This window comes from Oreochromis niloticus, unplaced genomic scaffold (assembly GCF_001858045.2).
Source record: "Oreochromis niloticus isolate F11D_XX unplaced genomic scaffold, O_niloticus_UMD_NMBU tig00001615_pilon, whole genome shotgun sequence".
Taxonomy (NCBI): domain Eukaryota; kingdom Metazoa; phylum Chordata; class Actinopteri; order Cichliformes; family Cichlidae; genus Oreochromis; species Oreochromis niloticus.
The window spans coordinates 361-19,813 of NW_020327426.1; the positions used below are offsets into that span (position 1 = coordinate 361).

The 19,453-nt window shown below is 38.7% G+C and overlaps 1 protein-coding gene and 1 pseudogene across 1 annotated transcript; both read left to right on the forward strand.

Annotated features, from left to right (window-relative positions):
- Positions 1 to 3,154: 3,154 nt before the first annotated feature.
- Positions 3,155 to 3,985, forward strand: LOC109198189 (BTB/POZ domain-containing adapter for CUL3-mediated RhoA degradation protein 1-like; annotated as a pseudogene).
- A 12,068-nt stretch (positions 3,986 to 16,053) lies between these two features.
- On the forward strand, positions 16,054 to 16,990 carry LOC109198190 (BTB/POZ domain-containing adapter for CUL3-mediated RhoA degradation protein 1-like; the record flags this gene model as incomplete). The annotated part of the gene is made up of 3 exons (XM_025904433.1): positions 16,054 to 16,112; positions 16,194 to 16,389; positions 16,725 to 16,990. Coding segments are annotated over 3 exons (504 nt in total), but the record flags the coding sequence as incomplete, so codon positions are not given.
- Positions 16,991 to 19,453: the final 2,463 nt, after the last annotated feature.

Genomic DNA, 19,453 nt, shown 5'->3' on the forward strand with positions numbered 1-19,453 from the left:
CATTTACATCACTTCAGTGTGATACGTACCAATTACAAGTTATTTTATTTTCTTAAAGTTTCTCTTAATATTATATAGAAAATGTCATGGTTCTCAAGATCTGGAGAGGTCGTGGTGTGTGTTTTTCGTCTTCGCCTCTCCCACCAGGGCGAACTGGACCTTGATTCCCCGCCTCTGAACCCGCCTGAACACACACCTGTGGCTCATTCACACTGATCCTGGCAGACTACTTAAGATGGCAAGAGAGGCTGCTTCCTCGCTGATTGTCACACTGCCTAGCGTCAGTGTAGCCTAGCCTTTCAAAGTATTCCTTGTGATCCCTAGAGTTTCCTCCTAACATTGTTTTTCTCTGTGTACAGGCCTTCTAGATTCCCTGCCATCTGGAGTTCTGTGGATGTGTGTGAGTGAGCGTGAGTATTTTGGAGTGGACATTCAGAGTGAGTTGTGGATTAAGTTGAAGAGGAGCGTGTGTACCCCCGCCTTGGACCTTCCCTTCGGACCCCCCTCCCCTGGAACTCTGTGTTATCGGTCTCACTGTATATATGTATATATTCTCACTTGGTGCCACATCGTAAATGAACCTTCACCTTCTCTCTAAACTTCAGAGTCCTGCGAGTGAGTCCTCTGCCTAATAATCTGTGACACAAAATGTGTGATATGTTCTCATTTCCAAGCATGAGTTCTTAATAGAATCTAATTTACAGTATCTCCAGATCTGAATAAATTCTAATATTTCTAAAATCCACAGGTTTTAAGATTAGGCCTAAAATTCACCCCATGTTTTTCCTTTACTAAGAGAGAGCAAATCTGATTTTTCAACATGATCAAATATTGTAGATTAGAATATTAGTTCACCTATTCTTACAGAGGAGAAGAAAATTAGAATTTAGTATTAAAAATGCACAGAATCCTGATAGCCTTCAGCCAATTATTGATACTAGCTAGAATTTACAATCTCTGGCTGATGTCTGCAGGAGTAAGCACACACCCACCTGTGATGTGCTAAAGAAGATTTCACGACTTCTGAAAAATGCATGTACTTTTAACATACTATCAAATATTGCAGATTATTATGTTAGAGACTCAATGAAAGCAGAAGAAAATGGAGGCAGAAAAATCATTGATTGCACAGACTGTGAAACATTTACAATACATATATATATTAAAAAAGGGACTTTTTCATTCTAACATTACAGAAAAAATGGGACGGTATTAACATGCATGCAGCTTTCATGCTGTAAAAACGCAGATGATTTAAATCTACCTGAAAGCCACGAACATGTGGTTTGACAGTCGACCCACCCGTGCTCATATTACTGACATCTTTGTTTTTGAAACCAAAATGGCAGAAATCCTCATTTTCAGGCTTCAGAATGATACTTCAGAAATGGGGGATTAACAGTAGATACAGCATTTTTATGGTGTCTTGGCTAAAACACAATATTGCTGTCAGATCCATTATGGTCAATAGATGGCAGCATTGACAATATCTGTGATTAAAGGAGCATTAGGATTAGCAAGGCTCTCCACTTTCTGTCAAAAGTTGCACTGTGAAATCTGGGGTTGTTTACATTGAAAGCAGCGCTGAAGACTAGAGTTGAATTCATGATGGCTGCTGTTTGGTGGCATGGACCAGCCAAACATCTGGGGGAGTTGGGGAATGTCAAATGTGATTTATGCAAATAGAGGGTCTGATTGTACATTTTCATAAAGTTTGTCTCCACATGCTAGTTGTAGTGAGCTGGGCTGTCCCTCTGCCTGAAACTTCATCACAAAAAGGTGGACTGTAAGTAAAACCACATACAGAGTTTTAAATTATAGGCACTACATTTCATCAAATACAATCAACTTCCCAGATCAGATCAATTCTGTTTAATAATAGGAGATACTTAGACGTGGACGCCCCTAATCACGTGCCATGGATGTGAACCCTCCAAAACCTGCCGTCTCTTTTAAAACAATCCTTTATCTAAATATGGAAGAAATCGGACAAAATTCAGTGAGTACAATGGACCCAAAACTGAACATGAATTTAATTTGTTATGTTCTAGTAACCTTCCAAACACTGACCTGTTTGTAGGTCAGTCCCATCATTCCTACCAAGTCGATCAACGCCAATATAACCATGGTGGTGAAAAACTAATGACATGCCTCCTTGTTCACCTGATCTGAACCCCATTGAGAACCTGTGGTCCATCATCAAATGTGAGATTTACAAGGAGGAAAACAGTACACCTCTCTGAACAGTGTCTGGGAGGCTGTGGTTGCTGCTGCACGCAATGTTGATGGTGAACAGATCAAAACACTGACAGGATCCATGGATGCAGGCTTTTGAGTGTCCTTGCAATGAAAGGTGGCTATATGGTCGCTGATTGTTTTTGTTTGTTTTTGAATGTCAGAAATGTATATTTGTGAATGTGGAGATTTATATTGGTTTCACTGGTAAAAGTAAATAATTGAAATGGGTATATATTTGTTTTTTGTTAAGTTGCCTAATAATTATGCACATAATAGTCACCTGCACACACAGATATCCCCCCTAAAATAGCTAAAACTAAAAACAAACTAAAAACTACTTCCAAAAACATTCAGCTTTGATATTAATGAGTTTTTGGTTCATTGAGAAAATGGTTGTTGTTCAATAAGAAAATTATTCCTCAAAAATACAACTGCCTAATAATTCTGCACTCCCTGTATATTACAGACAGACCTGTTTTTCTTAAAACATCTGTGTAAAGAGTGTGGTTCCCATTTCACAAATTACAGCATTACCCTGTCAACAGAACTCAGCATTTCCCTTGTGCATTTCAAAATAAAAGCCCTAAAGCTTTTCTGTGTCCAGAAACTTTCTCAACACGTTTGTAGGAAATAATAGTGTAGCACTAGATGCTTGCAATTTATTTTTGTTTTTATTGTGTTGTTCACCAGCAGTGTGTTTTCTACTAACTGACCCATTGGTTTAAGGCTCCTCACTTACTGTTAACTGGAAAGAAACAGTTTAAGTGTTGTCTCATTTTAGTTATATTAAACGTACCCTCTTATTAATGTTGCTCTTTCTTGCTCTTACAGCCAGTAGTAAAGTTGCAGAACAACAGAGGAAACAACAAATACTCATACACCAGTAAGACTTGGATTTGTAAAATGATAATGAATCCACAAAGTTCATAGATGCTTACTTTTTCTTGCTCTACTGTGACCAGCAACTCTGACGATAACCTGCTGAAGAACATTGAACTGTTTGACAAACTCGTCCTGCGATTAATGGCCGCGTCCTGTTTGTCAAAGACGTGCTGGGGGATGAGATCTGCTGCTGGTCTTTTATGGCGAAGGCCGCAAGATTGCTGAAGTGTGCTGCACTTCCATTGTCTATGCTACAGAGAAGAAGCAGACCAAAGTAAGCATTGTTAATAAATATTAAAGCATATTTTCAACATTTTTGAGAAATACACTTACACTGGTAATGATGGCAGCCTTTAATTAACCTACAGTAAATCCAAAGAGAAAACCCTCCCACTGGAGTCATTTATTGAGCTTTCTACATTAAGAGGCAGGAAGCATGTGGCTAATTGAAAGTGATGTGCAATTATGATTTTTAAACTTATTCCTGTACCAGTATTGGGCTTATGCCCTGAACATATACTTATTACAAATAAGCACATTTCAGGTTGCTGTACACAGCAAATAAATATTCAGCGACCTTTCCCTTTCCCAAACACCTGTGCTTCTAGGTTGAGTTTCCCGAAGCCCGAATATTCGAAGAAACCCTCAATATCCTCATCTATGAGAACAACAGAGGATCTGGACCAGGAGGCTTGCACCTTTTAGATTCAAGAGGCTCCGGTTCATCGCTGGGAACTGGTCAGTCAGAGGAAGAGGTGCCGTGGGAGGGGATAGACGAGTACGACGGATCCACGTAAGGAGACACATAATGCATGATGAAAGAGGCCACGGTCAGCAAACTGTGTATAAGGACTAATAATGTGAAAACAAGCAGGGGAAAGGGACTTAAAAAAAAATCCCAACATAGTTTTTTTGTTTGTTGTTTTTTTGTTTTTTGAATGCTAAGGGAATGAAAAACACGTCTTCGATGACAGCAATAGTTTGGTACGTAATTTCATTAAATGTCCTCAGACTTTTCAGAAATGTTGGTTGATGACTGATTTGTAAATTAGGTCTGAGTGTGTGTGGAAAGGAAAATGCATCTGTTTACATGAAAACAATGTGTGTACAGTCTTTAGATGGGAAATACTGGTAGTGATACTGGCATTGACATTACTTTTCAGAGGTTAATGAACCTCCTGCAAGCTACTGAATGGTCCTCAAAACCCAACGTCCACACATCTTTATCTTAGAGCAGACAACCTAATGTCCATGTGGGTTTAATGACACGCACAGGCAGCCTTTTCTGTGTGTGACTTGTAGGAAACACTGTGTCAGGTTATGCAGGCTGTGAAACTTTATTCCCCTTTCTCTTCTGGAGTGAGATGCTGCCGAACATTGATGGACAGAGGATAGTGAAGTTGAGCCTAGATATTGCAACACTGGAATAAAACACAGTAGCCATTTTTTTTTCCCGGGGGCCCGGGGGTCTTTGTGAATGATGAGCAGCTCAGTTTTCTTTATTTATGTTATTACAGCTGTTGCTTCAAGATGTTTTTATTAATTTATGAACCTAATTTATTGTTTGGTATTTAACTTTTGTATTGAGTCTTTGTGTTCACTCGTGCTTAAAGGAGTTTTAATTTCAGAAAAGGTACGTTGCACTCTCTCTGCACTCAAAATTGAATTTACCCCTGTAAATGAATAAATTGTAAGCTTACATTTCAGTTTAATTTTTCAAGAGGAACCGAAACCATTTCTTGGATTTGCATTTTGTTCTGAGCCATAGACTTTCACTTCTTCTCTGTCTTAAACTAAACTACAGAATTTTTTTTTTTTTGGGGGGGGGGGTTGTTTTTTTATGTTGTTTTTCTTTGGCCATATGATGATGACAAAAGTGGTGTGTGTACTGGGTTGTATTTTTAGTTCTCTCAGGGAGAGGATTTCTTTCTAATCTTCACTAGTGTGTAACCCTAATCACTCTGAATACTGGAAAAATCTGAATGAGAGCAATATGTATCTGAGATCCTTTATAAAATAACCTTGAATATGCACTAATGTAATTTCTGTCCAATAGTTGTCATGGAAATATTTTGAATAAATGACTGAAATCTAGCTTGGACTGTTTTGGGGGTTTTTGGTTTTTTTCCCTTTATTTCTATTATACTTTACAAAACAGATGGCCTTACAATTTTTGGTGATGTGCTTTTTCTTTCTGCAATATTACATAAAACCTACCATGCTGAAATTAATTAAACATAGGGAAGTATGTGCAAAGCAGAACCCATTAGATTCGGAGTGAATTGCTTTCTCTCACTTGGGCAATGGCCTCAGCAATGACCACTACCCTTCTAGCCTTGGGTGGGTGGTCATCATCTTCTTTGGGCTGCTCACTTCCAGTGTCACATACTCATGTACCCTCTTTATGTCCTCCTTACTACATCTCTGGAACATCTCTAAGGTTTTCTATTTCTAGTTTAAAAAACACCAGTACAGTCTGACTGGTCATTACTGTATTGAAAACACTGCAAAAACAGCTCCAGTCAACTCTCATATAAAGACATAAAATTAAAAAGGGGGAAAAAATCTTTTAGATAATTTTAATTTATAAAAGCAAATAATAATGAATTATCTTATTATCTAGTACCTTCTATTGCTAAGTATTTGGGATATATTATTCTAATATATATATATTAGAATAAAGTGAAATTATAATGGAAAGTTCAAGTTTTATTAACTATTAGCAGCCCCCAGTATTTAGTATTATCCTTCCCAACAATGTGCAAACAGCTCCACGCATAGACAAGAAAAGAGAGACGATAACTAACACAAAAAACCTAGAAAAATCTAACTGAATAAAAACTGAAAGACATGATTCAACAAAATTGGTTACATATACATTTCATATTGCCAGGGTATTATTTATATAATATATTCAGTCAACAAAGTAAGGATTGTATACCTTATTACAGCTGTTTTGTTTTTTATATTACATTAAGATAGCACTGTAGCTCATTCATCACATATAGTGTGTGGAAAGGGTCTCCAGTTTCAAGTTTCTGGGTGTGAACATAGACACAGACCTCCAATGGAGCTCTAACATCTCTGCGGTTTTAAAGAAGGCCCAACAGCGTCTCCACTTTCTGAGAATCCTCAGAAAAATGGACCTGAAGAAGGAGCTGCTGACCATCTTCTACCACTGTTCCATTGAAAGTGTGCTGACATATTGCATCGGCGTGTGGTTCTCCAGCTGCACCACAGCACACAGAAAGGCACTCCAGAGGGTCATCAATATGGCCCAAAAAATCATTGGACATCCTCTTCCCTCCCTGAAGGACCTGTACAGCACTCGCTGTCTCAAGAGGGCCGCAGCATCCTACGGGATTGTACACACCCAGGACACCGGGTGTTTAAGCTGCTGCCGTCTGGCAGGAGGTTCAGGCTGCTGAGGTCCCGAACAAATAGACTAAAGGACAGCTTTTACTACAAGGCAATAGCCCTAATCAATGCAAATAGCTGACCTGACTGGCTACCTGCCTGGACTTTTTGGGAGGGGAGGTAACAATGGTAAAAACAGTAACAATAATAATATTTATATTTATAACAAAGTTAAATAATAATTAATGTGCAATAATAACAGTGTGCAATACAATACACTTATTCTTCTTTTGTATTACTAAGTTATTATACTGTGTTGTGTTGTTTGTGTTGCGTTGTGATGTGTCGTATCGTGTCGTGTTGTGTTATATGTAGTGCCAATGTAGGACAGTTTTCCAATTTCATTGTACTATTGTACTATGTATGACTGTGCAATGACAATAAAGAGTTATCTTATATAGGAAACAAGGATAAGGATAAGTTCTGTTGACCCACTGAAAGAGGCATCATTTAAGAAACACCAGGAAGACTGAAGCTCATCGCATTGATCAAGCAGGACTCATGATCTTCACCAGCAGCTCCCTCACAGGGAAATCTTCAGCACTCCTCCGAAGGCCCGATCCAGGAGATGGATAAACCCAGCAGTTCATGAACACTGTGATGGAGACCTTAGGTTTGTGTAATGTTATAAATACTCGGATACTCCCCAGAGGCTCCGGACTTTTATATAAAGATATTATATTCAGTCCTGTAGAAAGTTATATATTTAAAAACATATGATCCTCTCTGGTTACTGTGGTATGAATAACTCTGAATCATTTTATGGTAAATAACACACTATCTGCAAAAAACTGTGAAAGAATTCCAGATCATAAGTTTGTAGTTCAACATACAAGTGACGACCTTTGACCTTCATCAGGTTTTATTTAATTGTGTTAGAGAAAATCTCATATGCTCTTCATGCAGCTGAGTACATCAAGTGTTTAAAACAGAAGCTGTGCAGGTCTGAGATCAGCAGCTTTGTGAAACACCAAACTGTGGTCCTGTTAATGCTGATATATAGTGACACAGTTACATGGGTGATTACTCCTTTTTTGTCTTTATCAATAAAACAGCTGCAGCTTTCACTACAGCACATGTGGTACTTTAACCTTTGTACTGTTTTCATCAGTTCATTTTGCAGTTAACATGTTGGATGATCTGTCTGCTGTCACTGGGTGGTGCTGAGGTCTGAATCTGAGGGCAGCTCCTGTAATCACAAAGAGAACAGAACCATCAAACTCAAATATAAATTGTATCCCTCAAAACTGAAATAAAGCTGATCTTTCTCTGTTCTCACACACTCAGGATCTGAGTTCTTCTCTTACATTTTTTTCAGTATTACAGTACACTACAGTACTTTAATCCATAGTTACTGATTAATGAGGAGTTACTGAAGTACAAGCTTTTTAAAAAAAAAAAAAAAATGTTACTGTCTTTACAGATGTGGCAAGAGACTGAAAACATGCTGCTGTTTGCACATATTTAATATTCAGCTCTGCACAGGAGCTGAAGCAGGGTGCAGCCTGTTGCTTTTACAGTATAATACTTGTCATAAAAGTACAGTAACAGTAATTAGTGACTGAGTAGCCCGGGGCGTTTCTCTTGATTTCTTTAGTCAGGGTAAATTCATTCACCTGCACAGATTAGCTAAACGAACCCCGACAGCCGAGTGCTCATTTTAGCTAGCTAGGTCTCAGGACCTAGCTAAGGACGGTAGTTACGGATTAGCTTACAAACACGTTTAATTTACCGAAAAAGTGCAGCGGGGCCTCGGGTCCTTCTGTCGGGTAGTCCAGTTTACTGAAGAGCACCTCAGGCTGTCAGGTTACAGTCCGTCGTGTTTTCGTAACGTAAACGTTCTCAGAGCCTATGCTCTATCTGCTATTCCCGAACAGAGATACGCAAGTTTCTCCGTGACTGCAGCTGCCAGTCAAAGGCTACGTCCACACGTACACGGGTATTTTTGAAAACGGAGATTTTCCGTTTTCGTTTTAAAAAATAATCCCGTCCACACGTAAACGCAGAAATGAAGGAAAACGCTGCTAGGAGCATGCCAAAGCAACAGGTGGCGATATATTCCAAACCGTGTAGAAATGTTGGCCAATCAGAAGTCTAGAAGCCTCGGTGGGAAATAGTAAACAAAGATGGGGAGTAGAAGCAGAACCGAGTCGTATGTGTGGAGGGACAGTAACTGTGTGTGTATATGTAAGCATTTAAACACTGCAGAGAGTACAATTAACAGTAACAGTATTGTAGAAATTCATTTTACCGAAACAAAACGTGGCGCACAGTGTGACGTCAAAAGAGGCGCACACCTTTGACGCTGCGTTTTCTCCGTTTTTCTTGTCCACACGTAAATGCAAAAACGGAGTCTTCGAAAATATCCACCCTGGCAGGCGTTTTTAAAAATCTCCGTTTTCAGTGACCGAAAACGCCGTTTACGTGTGGACGAAAGGTGCAAACGCATAGAAAAATCTGCGTTTTCAAAAATACCCGGGTACGTGTGGACGTAGCCAAAGCTGTTATGATGACGTTTCACCCCAATTTAACATCATATGGGAGAGGAGACCCCTTGGACATCAATCAGCATGATGAGAACTATTGAAAACAAAAGAAAGAATCTTTGGAAAAAAATTACCTGAGGAGAATAAATTTATTTTAGTCTGACACCAGTCCCATCCGATAACATGGAGGAGGCGGGGTTTATGACCTATACTGCAGCCAGACACCAGGGGGCGATAGAGACGTTTTGGCTTCCTTTTTGGGGAGCTGTCGCGTCGTCCATGTTTTTTACAGTCATTGCTCCGAACGGATTCAGCCAGAGGCGCGTGCACCGGTTGCTAAGCAACGCTTCCGTTTTTACCCGAAGTGGGCGGAGCTAAGTTCAAAGATATCAAGTACGTCACTGACTTAAAAGGAGTTCAGTTTAAAACCGAGGGTATAAATACCCCCCTGTACCAATGGATTTTCGAAAGCCAGCTTTAACAAAGGGACAACAAATTGTCAGCACATAAATACACATTAATCTTTTTACAATGGGCAGTAAAAAAATTAAGGACAATCCAGAAAGAAAAAGCTCCAAGAAAAAGTACACTAGCACAAAAACAGAGGCCCCAGAGAAAACAGAGGCAGCTCATGAATTTGAATGTTGGTCGCAGACTTCCAACACAGTTGTCATGGAAGAACTAAACTATGCGCCTTATTTCTTTTCACAGAAAAAAACGTTTTGCAATAACTCTCGAAGTCACATAACAATGCACAACGTGGGTAATTTAACACTCAATATCACTAATGGTATGATTGATGTCAGGAATAATCAGTTTGACTTGATTAATAACCGGCAATTCCCTTTCATACGAAATCACGAAACAATAACTGACAAGCCCAGAACTGCAATAGACAATAAAGACTGTGACTCCACGCAAAGCAGCACTGAAAATTTAGAGGATCAGGAAGAACACGAAAAAGACTGTGAAAATTTAGAGGATCAGGAAGAACACGAAAAAGACTGTGAAAATTTAAAGGATCAGGAAGAACACGAAAAAGACTGTGAAAATTTAGAGGATCAGGAAGAACACGAAAAAGACTGTGAAAATTTAAAGGATCAGGAAGAACACGAAAAAGACTGTGAAAATTTAGAGGATCAGGAAGAACACGAAAAAGACTGTGAAAATTTAAAGGATCAGGAAGAACACGAAAAAGACTGTGAAAATTTAGAGGATCAGGAAGAACACGAAAAAGACTGTGAAAATTTAGAGAATCAGGAAGAACACGAAAAAGACTGTGAAAATTTAGAGGATCAGGAAGAACACGAAAAAGACTGTGACTCCACGCAAAGCACCTCTGAAAACTCAGAGGTGCTTTCTGTGGAGGAAGAACACGAAAAAAACTGTGACTCCACGCAAAGCGCCTCTGAACACTCCGAGGATGAGGAAAAATACAGATTTTCATTGGAAATCTGTTTGGAACAGCTGGTTGAAAAGTTTGTAAAAAAATCAGGCATAGTCATCAGTCCGGAAAGGATTTTTGCCATCTACAACAGGCTTACCAACAAAATTTGGGCTGAAATAAGGGGTGACATTGATAAAATCCCCTTAAAGAAGTTAAAAAACTTCCACAAGGTCATTTTCAAAGCCCTGTGTAAAAGGTGGAAAGATCCAGAATTAATTCTGGAAATCATGGAATCAGATATCCCAAGATTCGACGATAAAATTGTTGACATTTTCATAGAGGAGGCAGCCAAACTATCGAAGAAACCAGGTTGCATACGTCGTTTTTTCTCATTTATAGGCCGACTGTTTTGTTGCACCAGGAGACAAAACAAGGTTGATGTAATGTAGAAGAAACATCATGATATCGACTGAAAATGTTTCCAGAAAACAAATTGTAGACTTTAAATTGGCTAGTTTTAAAATTATAATGGCTCTTTTTAATTGATGGACTTTTGGGAACCCATTCACCAGTCGCGGCAGATGGCTGTCCCTCACTGAGCCTGGTTCTGCCGGAAGTTTCTCCCTCTTAAAAGGGAGTTTTTCTTCCCCACTGTCGCCTAGTGCTTGCTCAGAGGGGTTTGTCTGTTTGGGTTTCCTTTTTAATAACTTTAAAAAAAAGTTAACATCAATAAAAGCCTTCAAATTTTACACTCTGATTTCTGTTTGTTTTCATTGTCTGTAAGTTGAATAAATACACGTGTTATTTGTTATTTAGTTCAAACTGTGGGTAGAAAATGCAGAGACAATGCTGTACCGTCATGTGACCACAACATAAAGTTATACTGTAATGGCATTAGAAAGGTTGGAACTTTAAAGATAACGTATAGGCTATAAAATTATTATTATTAAAATTATTGTATTCTCTCTGTCTCTTTCTGTATCCAGTGCACAGTGATACCAAGGAAACCCTTCATCTTTTGGTCCAACCAAATGTCCACAGTGACTGAAACACGATCAGCCTCACTCAACTGAGTTTTTAACAGGTTCTCTGTTTTTGATGTAACTGTTCTGAGACATACTGGGCTGTATTTGCTCTTGTTTTCCACAACAGACAGGAGCAGGTTGCAACCAATAATCAAGTCACTTAATAATGCATTTGTGATGGCTTTCTGCTGTGGACAATTCATGCTGTACTGCCCGGCACAAGTGTCCAGAAACCGAAATGGAAGGCTGTTGGTATCTTTTGAATTAGTTAAATGTCACAATAAAGAGAGAAAGCACTGTCTATTTTGATCACTTTCATCATATAGTACATATACACTAAGTTTATTCTGTCTTTAATTAATAAGAAAACTCCAGACGATTCCATTCTGAGCTTAAGAAGCTTCTGCTAGGTTAGTAGAGTCCATTTGAGTAAATTGGTGGCACACCTGTGGATGCATATAAGGCACCCCCAAGATAAATCGTATGAAAAAGCTTCTAGAAAACAAATTGTAGACTTTAAATTGGCTAGTTTTAAAATTAAAGAGACAGAGAGGATACAGCTGAAATTCAAACTGCTGGCCTTTGACCACTTCAAAAGATTACACACTGTTTACAGAATCTGTGAGAAATTTGAAGCTATATGTGATGAATACAACATCAAAGATAAACTAGATTATATTATTAGCAACACTTCTGCCAATATGTGGAAAGCATTCAATGTCTGCTTCCCAACTGAACAATGTGAGGAACATAAATGTTTTCTGTTATTTGCATTCCCATCAGTGTAAGAGACTCAGCAGCAGATTAGAATCAAGTAAAAATAACATTTAGATATTTCATAATTCAAATTAAACAAAAGGTCCATGTCAGACTTTTCAAAACGAAACCATGCCCATGCTACAAACGTAGCACCTCGTTTAGGTGGAGATTAATGAATAAATTATTAACTGAGTGAACGTGGATTGATATTGTACATTCAGCTATTAGGTGATGATAATACACCAGAGGTGGCCCACCCAATCTAACACTATATCTGAAACTACGACAGGCAGGAAGTCATTCATGCCTGCTTAAATACTTTGAGTTTATCATCTAAATGTTACAGCAAAATGGTATGTTCAACTACTGTGCTGTCTAACTCCGAAGAAATCTGCTTGTATCATGATGAGTCAGGACTGAATGTTTTGGGCTGCAGAACTATTTTCTCACGAAAGGCTTCAAAGGATGAAGGTAAGGTTATTCTTTGAGGTTTTTCTAGGATTACCGTTGAGGGCTATTTGAAAAGGTCAGGTCCTTTAGATGAACCATTTCATACTATGACGACGACGCGGATCGCCCCGTGCATGGGGCTGCACAGCGCTAACACGTTGACGCCGTGCAGCCCTCGCACGGGGGCGATCCGCATTAACTCGCTAACGGAGATTTGCTGATGCAGTTATGGTGTTAACGTCATTTTAACGAGATTAACGCTGACAGCACTAGAAAAAACCAAAAAAAACCAAAACACATTTACATCACTTCAGTGTGATAGGTACCAATTACAAAGTTATTTTATTTTCTTAAAGTTTCTCTTAATATTATATAGAAAATGTCATGGTTCTCAAGATCTGGAGAGGTCGTGGTGTGTGTTTTTCGTCTTCGCCTCTCCCACCAGGGCGGAACTGGACCTTGATTCCCCGCCTCTGAACCCGCCCTGAACACACACCTGTGGCTCATTCACACTGATCCTGGCAGACTACTTAAGATGGCAAGAGAGGCTGCTTCCTCGCTGATTGTCACACTGCCTAGCGTCAGTGTAGCCTAGCCTTTCAAAGTATTCCTTGTGATCCCCTAGAGTTTCCTCCTAACATTGTTTTTCTCTGTGTACAGGCCTTCTAGATTCCCTGCCATCTGGATTTCTGTGGATGTGTGTGAGTGAGCGTGAGTATTTTGGAGTGGACATTCAGAGTGAGTTGTGGATTAAGTTGAAGAGGAGCGTGTGTACCCCCGCCTTGGACCTTCCCTTCGGACCCCCTCCACTCCCTGGAACTCTGTGTTATCGGTCTCACTGTATATATGTATATATTCTCACTTGGTGCCACATCGTAAATGAACCTTCACCTTCTCTCTAAACTTCAGAGTCCTGCGAGTGAGTCCTCTGCCTAATAATCTGTGACACAAAATGTGTGATATGTTCTCATTTCCAAGCATGAGTTCTTAATAGAATCTAATTTACAGTATCTCCAGATCTGAATAAATTCTAATATTTCTAAAATCCACAGGTTTTAAGATTAGGCCTAAAATTCACCCCATGTTTTTCCTTTACTAAGAGAGAGCAAATCTGATTTTCATCAACATGATCAAATATTGTAGATTAGAATATTAGTTCACCTATTCTTACAGAGGAGAAGAAAATTAGAATTTAGTATTAAAAATGCACAGAATCCTGATATGCCTTCAGCCAATTATTGATACTAGCTAGAATTTACAATCTCTGGCTGATGTCTGCAGGAGTAAGCACACACCCACCTGTGATGTGCTAAAGAAGATTTCACGACTTCTGAAAAATGCATGTACTTTTTAACATACTATCAAATATTGCAGATTATTATGTTAGAGACTCAATGAAAGCAGAAGAAAACATGGAGGCAGAAAAATCATTGATTGCACAGACTGTGAAACATTTACAATACATATATATATTTAAAAAAGGGGACTTTTTCATTCTAACATTTCCAGAAAAAAATGGGATGGTATTAAACATGCATGCAGCTTTCATGCTGTAAAAACGCAGATGATTTAAATCTACCTGAAAGCCACGAACATGTGGTTTGACAGTCAGACCCACCCGTGCTCATATTACTGACATCTTTGTTTTTGAAACCAAAATGGCAGAAATCCTCATTTTCAGGCTTCAGAATGATACTTCAGAAATGGGGATGTAACAGTAGATACAGCCATTTTTATGGTGTCTTGGCTAAAACACAATATTGCTGTCAGATCCATTATTGGTCAATAGATGGCAGCATTGACAATATCTGTGATTAAAGGAGCATTAGGAGTTAGCAAGGCTCTCCACTTTCTGTCAAAAGTTGCACTGTGAAATCTGGGGTTGTTTACATTGAAAGCAGCGCTGAAGACTAGAGTTGAATTCATGATGGCTGCTGTTTGGTGGCATGGACCAGCCAAACATCTGGGGGGAGTTGGGGAATGTCAAATGTGATTTATGCAAATAGAGGGTCTGATTGTACATTTTCATAAAGTTTGTCTCCACATGCTAGTTGTAGTGAGCTGGGGCTGTCCCTCTGCCTGAAACTTCATCACAAAAAGGTGGACTGTAAGTAAAACCACAATACAGAGTTTTAAATTATAGGCACTACATTTCATCAAATACAATCAACTTCCCAGATCAGATCAATTCTGTTTAATAATAGGAGATACTTAGACGTGGGACGCCCCTAATCAGGTGCCATGGATGTGAACTCCTCCAAAACCTGCCGTCTCTTTTTAAAACAATCCTTTATCTAAATATGGAAGAAATCGGACAAAATTCAGTGAGTACAATGGACCCAAAACTGAACATGAATTTAATTTGTTATGTTCTAGTAACCTTCCAAAACACTGACCTGTTTGTAGGTCAGTCCCATCATTCCTACCAAGTCGATCAACGCCAATAATTAACCATGGTGGTGAAAAACTAATGACATGGCCTCCTTGTTCACCTGATCTGAACCCCATTGAGAACCTGTGGTCCATCATCAAATGTGAGATTTACAAGGAGGGAAAACAGTACACCTCTCTGAACAGTGTCTGGGAGGCTGTGGTTGCTGCTGCACGCAATGTTGATGGTGAACAGATCAAAACACTGACAGGATCCATGGATGGCAGGCTTTTGAGTGTCCTTGCAATGAAAGGTGGCTATATTGGTCGCTGATTTGTTTTTGTTTTGTTTTTGAATGTCAGAAATGTATATTTGTGAATGTGGAGATGTTATATTGGTTTCACTGGTAAAATAAATAATTGAAATGGGTATATATTTGTTTTTTGTTAAGTTGCCTAATAATTATGCACAGTAATAGTCACCTGCACACACAGATATCCCCCCCTAAAATAGCTAAAACTAAAAACAAACTAAAAACTACTTCCAAAACATTCAGCTTTGCTATTAATGAGTTTTTTGGGTTCATTGAGAAAATGGTTGTTGTTCAATAATAAAATTATTCCTCAAAAATACAACTTGCCTAATAATTCTGCACTCCCTGTATATTACAGACAGACCTGTTTTTTCTTAAAACATCTGTGTAAAGAGTGTGGTTCCCATTTCACAAATTACAGCATTACCCTGTCAACAGAAACTCAGCATTTCCCTTGTGCATTTCAAAATAAAAGCCCTAAAGCTTTTCTGTGTCCAGAAACTTTCTCAACACGTTTGTAGGAAATTAATAGTGTAGCACTAGATGCTTGCAATTTTATTTTTGTTTTTATTGTGTTGTTCACCAGCAGTGTGTTTTCTACTTAACTGACCCATTTGGTTTAAGGCTCCTCACTTACTGTTAACTGGAAAGAAACAGTTTAAGTGTTTGTCTCGTTTTAGGTTATATTAAACGTACCCTCTTATTAATGTTGCTCTTTCTTGCTCTTACAGCCAGTAGTAAAGTTGCAGAACAACAGAGGAAACAACAAATACTCATACACCAGGTAAGATCTTTGGATTTGTAAAATGATAATGAATCCACAAAGTTCATAGATGCTTACTTTTTCTTGCTCTACTGTGACCAGCAACTCTGACGATAACCTGCTGAAGAACATTGAACTGTTTGACAAACTCGTCCTGCGATTTAATGGCCGCGTCCTGTTTGTCAAAGACGTGCTGGGGGATGAGATCTGCTGCTGGTCTTTTTATGGCGAAGGCCGCAAGATTGCTGAAGTGTGCTGCACTTCCATTGTCTATGCTACAGAGAAGAAGCAGACCAAAGTAAGCATTGTTTAATAAATATTAAAGCATTTGTTCAACATTTTGAGAAATACACTTACACTGGTAATGATGGCAGCCTTTTAATTAACCTACAGTAAATCCAAAGAGAAAACCCTCCCACTGGAGTCATTTATTGAGCTTTCTACATTAAGAGGCAGGAAGCATGTGGCTAATTGAAAGTGATGTGCAATTATGATTTTTAAACTTATTCCTGTACCAGTATTGGGCTTATGCCCTGAACATATACTTATTACAATAAGCACATTTTCAGGTTGCTGTACACAGCAAATAAATATTCAGCGACCTTTCCCTTTCCCAAACACCTGTGCTTCTAGGTTGAGTTTCCCGAAGCCCGAATATTCGAAGAAACCCTCAATATCCTCATCTATGAGAACAACAGAGGATCTGGACCAGGAGGCTTGCACCTTTTAGATTCAAGAGGCTCCGGTTCATCGCTGGGAACTGGTCAGTCAGAGGAAGAGGGTGCCGTGGGAGGGGATAGACGAGTACGACGGATCCACGTAAGGAGACACATAATGCATGATGAAAGAGGCCACGGTCAGCAAACTGTGTATAAGGACTAATAATGTGAAAACAAGGCAGGGAAAGGGACTTAAAAAAAATCCCAACATAGTTTTTTTTGTTTGTTGTTTTTTTGTTTTTTGAATGCTAAGGGAATGAAAAACACGTCTTCGATGACAGCAATAGTTTGGTACGTAATTTCATTAAATGTCCTCAGACTTTTCAGAAATGTTGGTTGATGACTGATTTGTAAATTAGGTCTGAGTGTGTGTGGAAAGGAAAATGCATCTGTTTACATGAAAACAATGTGTGTACAGTCTTTAGATGGGAAATACTGGTAGTGATACTGGCATTGACATTACTTTTCAGAGGTTAATGAACCTCCTGCAAGCTACTGAATGGTCCTCAAAACCCAACGTCCACACATCTTTATCTTAGAGCAGACAACCTAATGTCCATGTGGGTTTTAATGACACGCACAGGCAGCCTTTTCTGTGTGTGACTTGTAGGAAACACTGTGTCAGGTTATGCAGGCTGTGAAACTTTATTCCCCTTTCTCTTCTGGAGTGAGATGCTGCCGAACATTGATGGACAGAGGACGGTGAAGTTGAGCCTAGATATTGCAACACTGGAATAAAACACAGTAGCCATTTTTTTTCCCGGGGGGCCCGGGGGTCTTTGTGAATGATGAGCAGCTCAGTTTTCTTTATTTATGTTATTACAGCTGTTGCTTCAAGATGTTTTTATTAATTTATGAACCTAATTTATTGTTTGGTATTTAACTTTTGTATTGAGTCTTTGTGTTCACTCGTGCTTAAAGGAGTTTTAATTTCAGAAAAGGTACGTTGCACTCTCTCTGCACTCAAAATTTGAATTTACCCCTGTAAATGAATAAATTGTAAGCTTACATTTCAGTTTAATTTTTCAAGAGGAACCGAAACCATTTCTTGGATTTTGCATTTTGTTCTGAGCCATAGACTTTCACTTCTTCTCTGTCTTAAACTAAACTACAGAATTTTTTTTTTTTTTTTGGGGGGGGGTTGTTTTGTTTTATGTTGTTTTTCTTTGGCCATATGATGATGACAAAAGTGGTGTGTGTACTGGGTTGTATTTTTAGTTCTCTCAGGGAGAGGATTTTCTTTCTAATCTTCACTAGTGTGTAACCCTAATCACTCTGAATACTGGAAAAATCTGAATGAGAGCAATATGTATCTGAGATCCTTTATAAATAACCTTGAATATGCACTAATGTAATTTCTGTCCAATAGTTGTCATGGAAATATTTTGAATAAATGACTGAAATCTAGCTTGGACTGTTTTGGGGGTTTTTGGTTTTTTTCCCCTTTATTTCTATTATACTTTACAAAACAGACGGCCTTACAATTTTGGTGATGTGCTTTTTCTTTCTGCAATATTACATAAAACCTACCATGCTGAAATTAATTAAACATAGGGGAAGTATGTGCAAAAGCAGAACCCATTAGATTCGGAGTGAATTGCTTTCTCTCACTTGGGCAATGGCCTCAGCAATGACCACTACCCTTCTAGCCTTGGGTGGGTGGTCATCATCTTCTTTGGGCTGCTCACTTCCAGTGTCACATACTCATGTCCCCTCTTTATGTCCTCCTTTACTACATCTCTGGAACATCTCTAAGGTTTTCTATTTCTAGTTTAAAAAACACCAGTACAGTCTGACTGGTCATTACTGTATTGAAAACACTGCAAAAACAGCTCCAGTCAACTCTCATATAAAGACATAAAATTAAAAAGGGGGAAAAAATCTTTTAGATAATTTTAATTTATAAAAGCAAATAATAATGAATTATCTTATTATCTAGTACCTTCTATTGCTAAGTATTTGGGATATATTATTCTAATATATATATATTAGAATAAAGTGAAATTATAATGGAAAGTTCAAGTTTTATTAACTATTAGCAGCCCCCAGTATTTAGTATTATCCTTCCCAACAATGTGCAAACAGCTCCACGCATAGACAAGAAAAGAGAGACGATAACTAACACAAAAAAAACAGAAAAATCTAACTGAATAAAAACTGAAAGACATGATTCAACAAAATTGGTTACATATACATTTCATATTGCCAGGGTATTATTTATATAATATATTCAGTCAACAAAGTAAGGATTGTATACCTTATTACAGCTGTTTTGTTTTTATATTACATTAAGATAGCACTGTAGCTCATTCATCACATATAGTGTGTGGAAAGGGTCTCCAGTTTCAAGTTTCTGGGTGTGAACATAGACACAGACCTCCAATGGAGCTCTAACATCTCTGCGGTTTTAAAGAAGGCCCAACAGCGTCTCCACTTTCTGAGAATCCTCAGAAAAATGGACCTGAAGAAGGAGCTGCTGACCATCTTCTACCACTGCTCCATTGAAAGTGTGCTGACATATTGCATCGGCGTGTGGTTCTCCAGCTGCACCACAGCACACAGAAAGGCACTCCAGAGGGTCATCAATATGGCCCAAAAAATCATTGGACATCCTCTTCCCTCCCTGAAGGACCTGTACAGCAC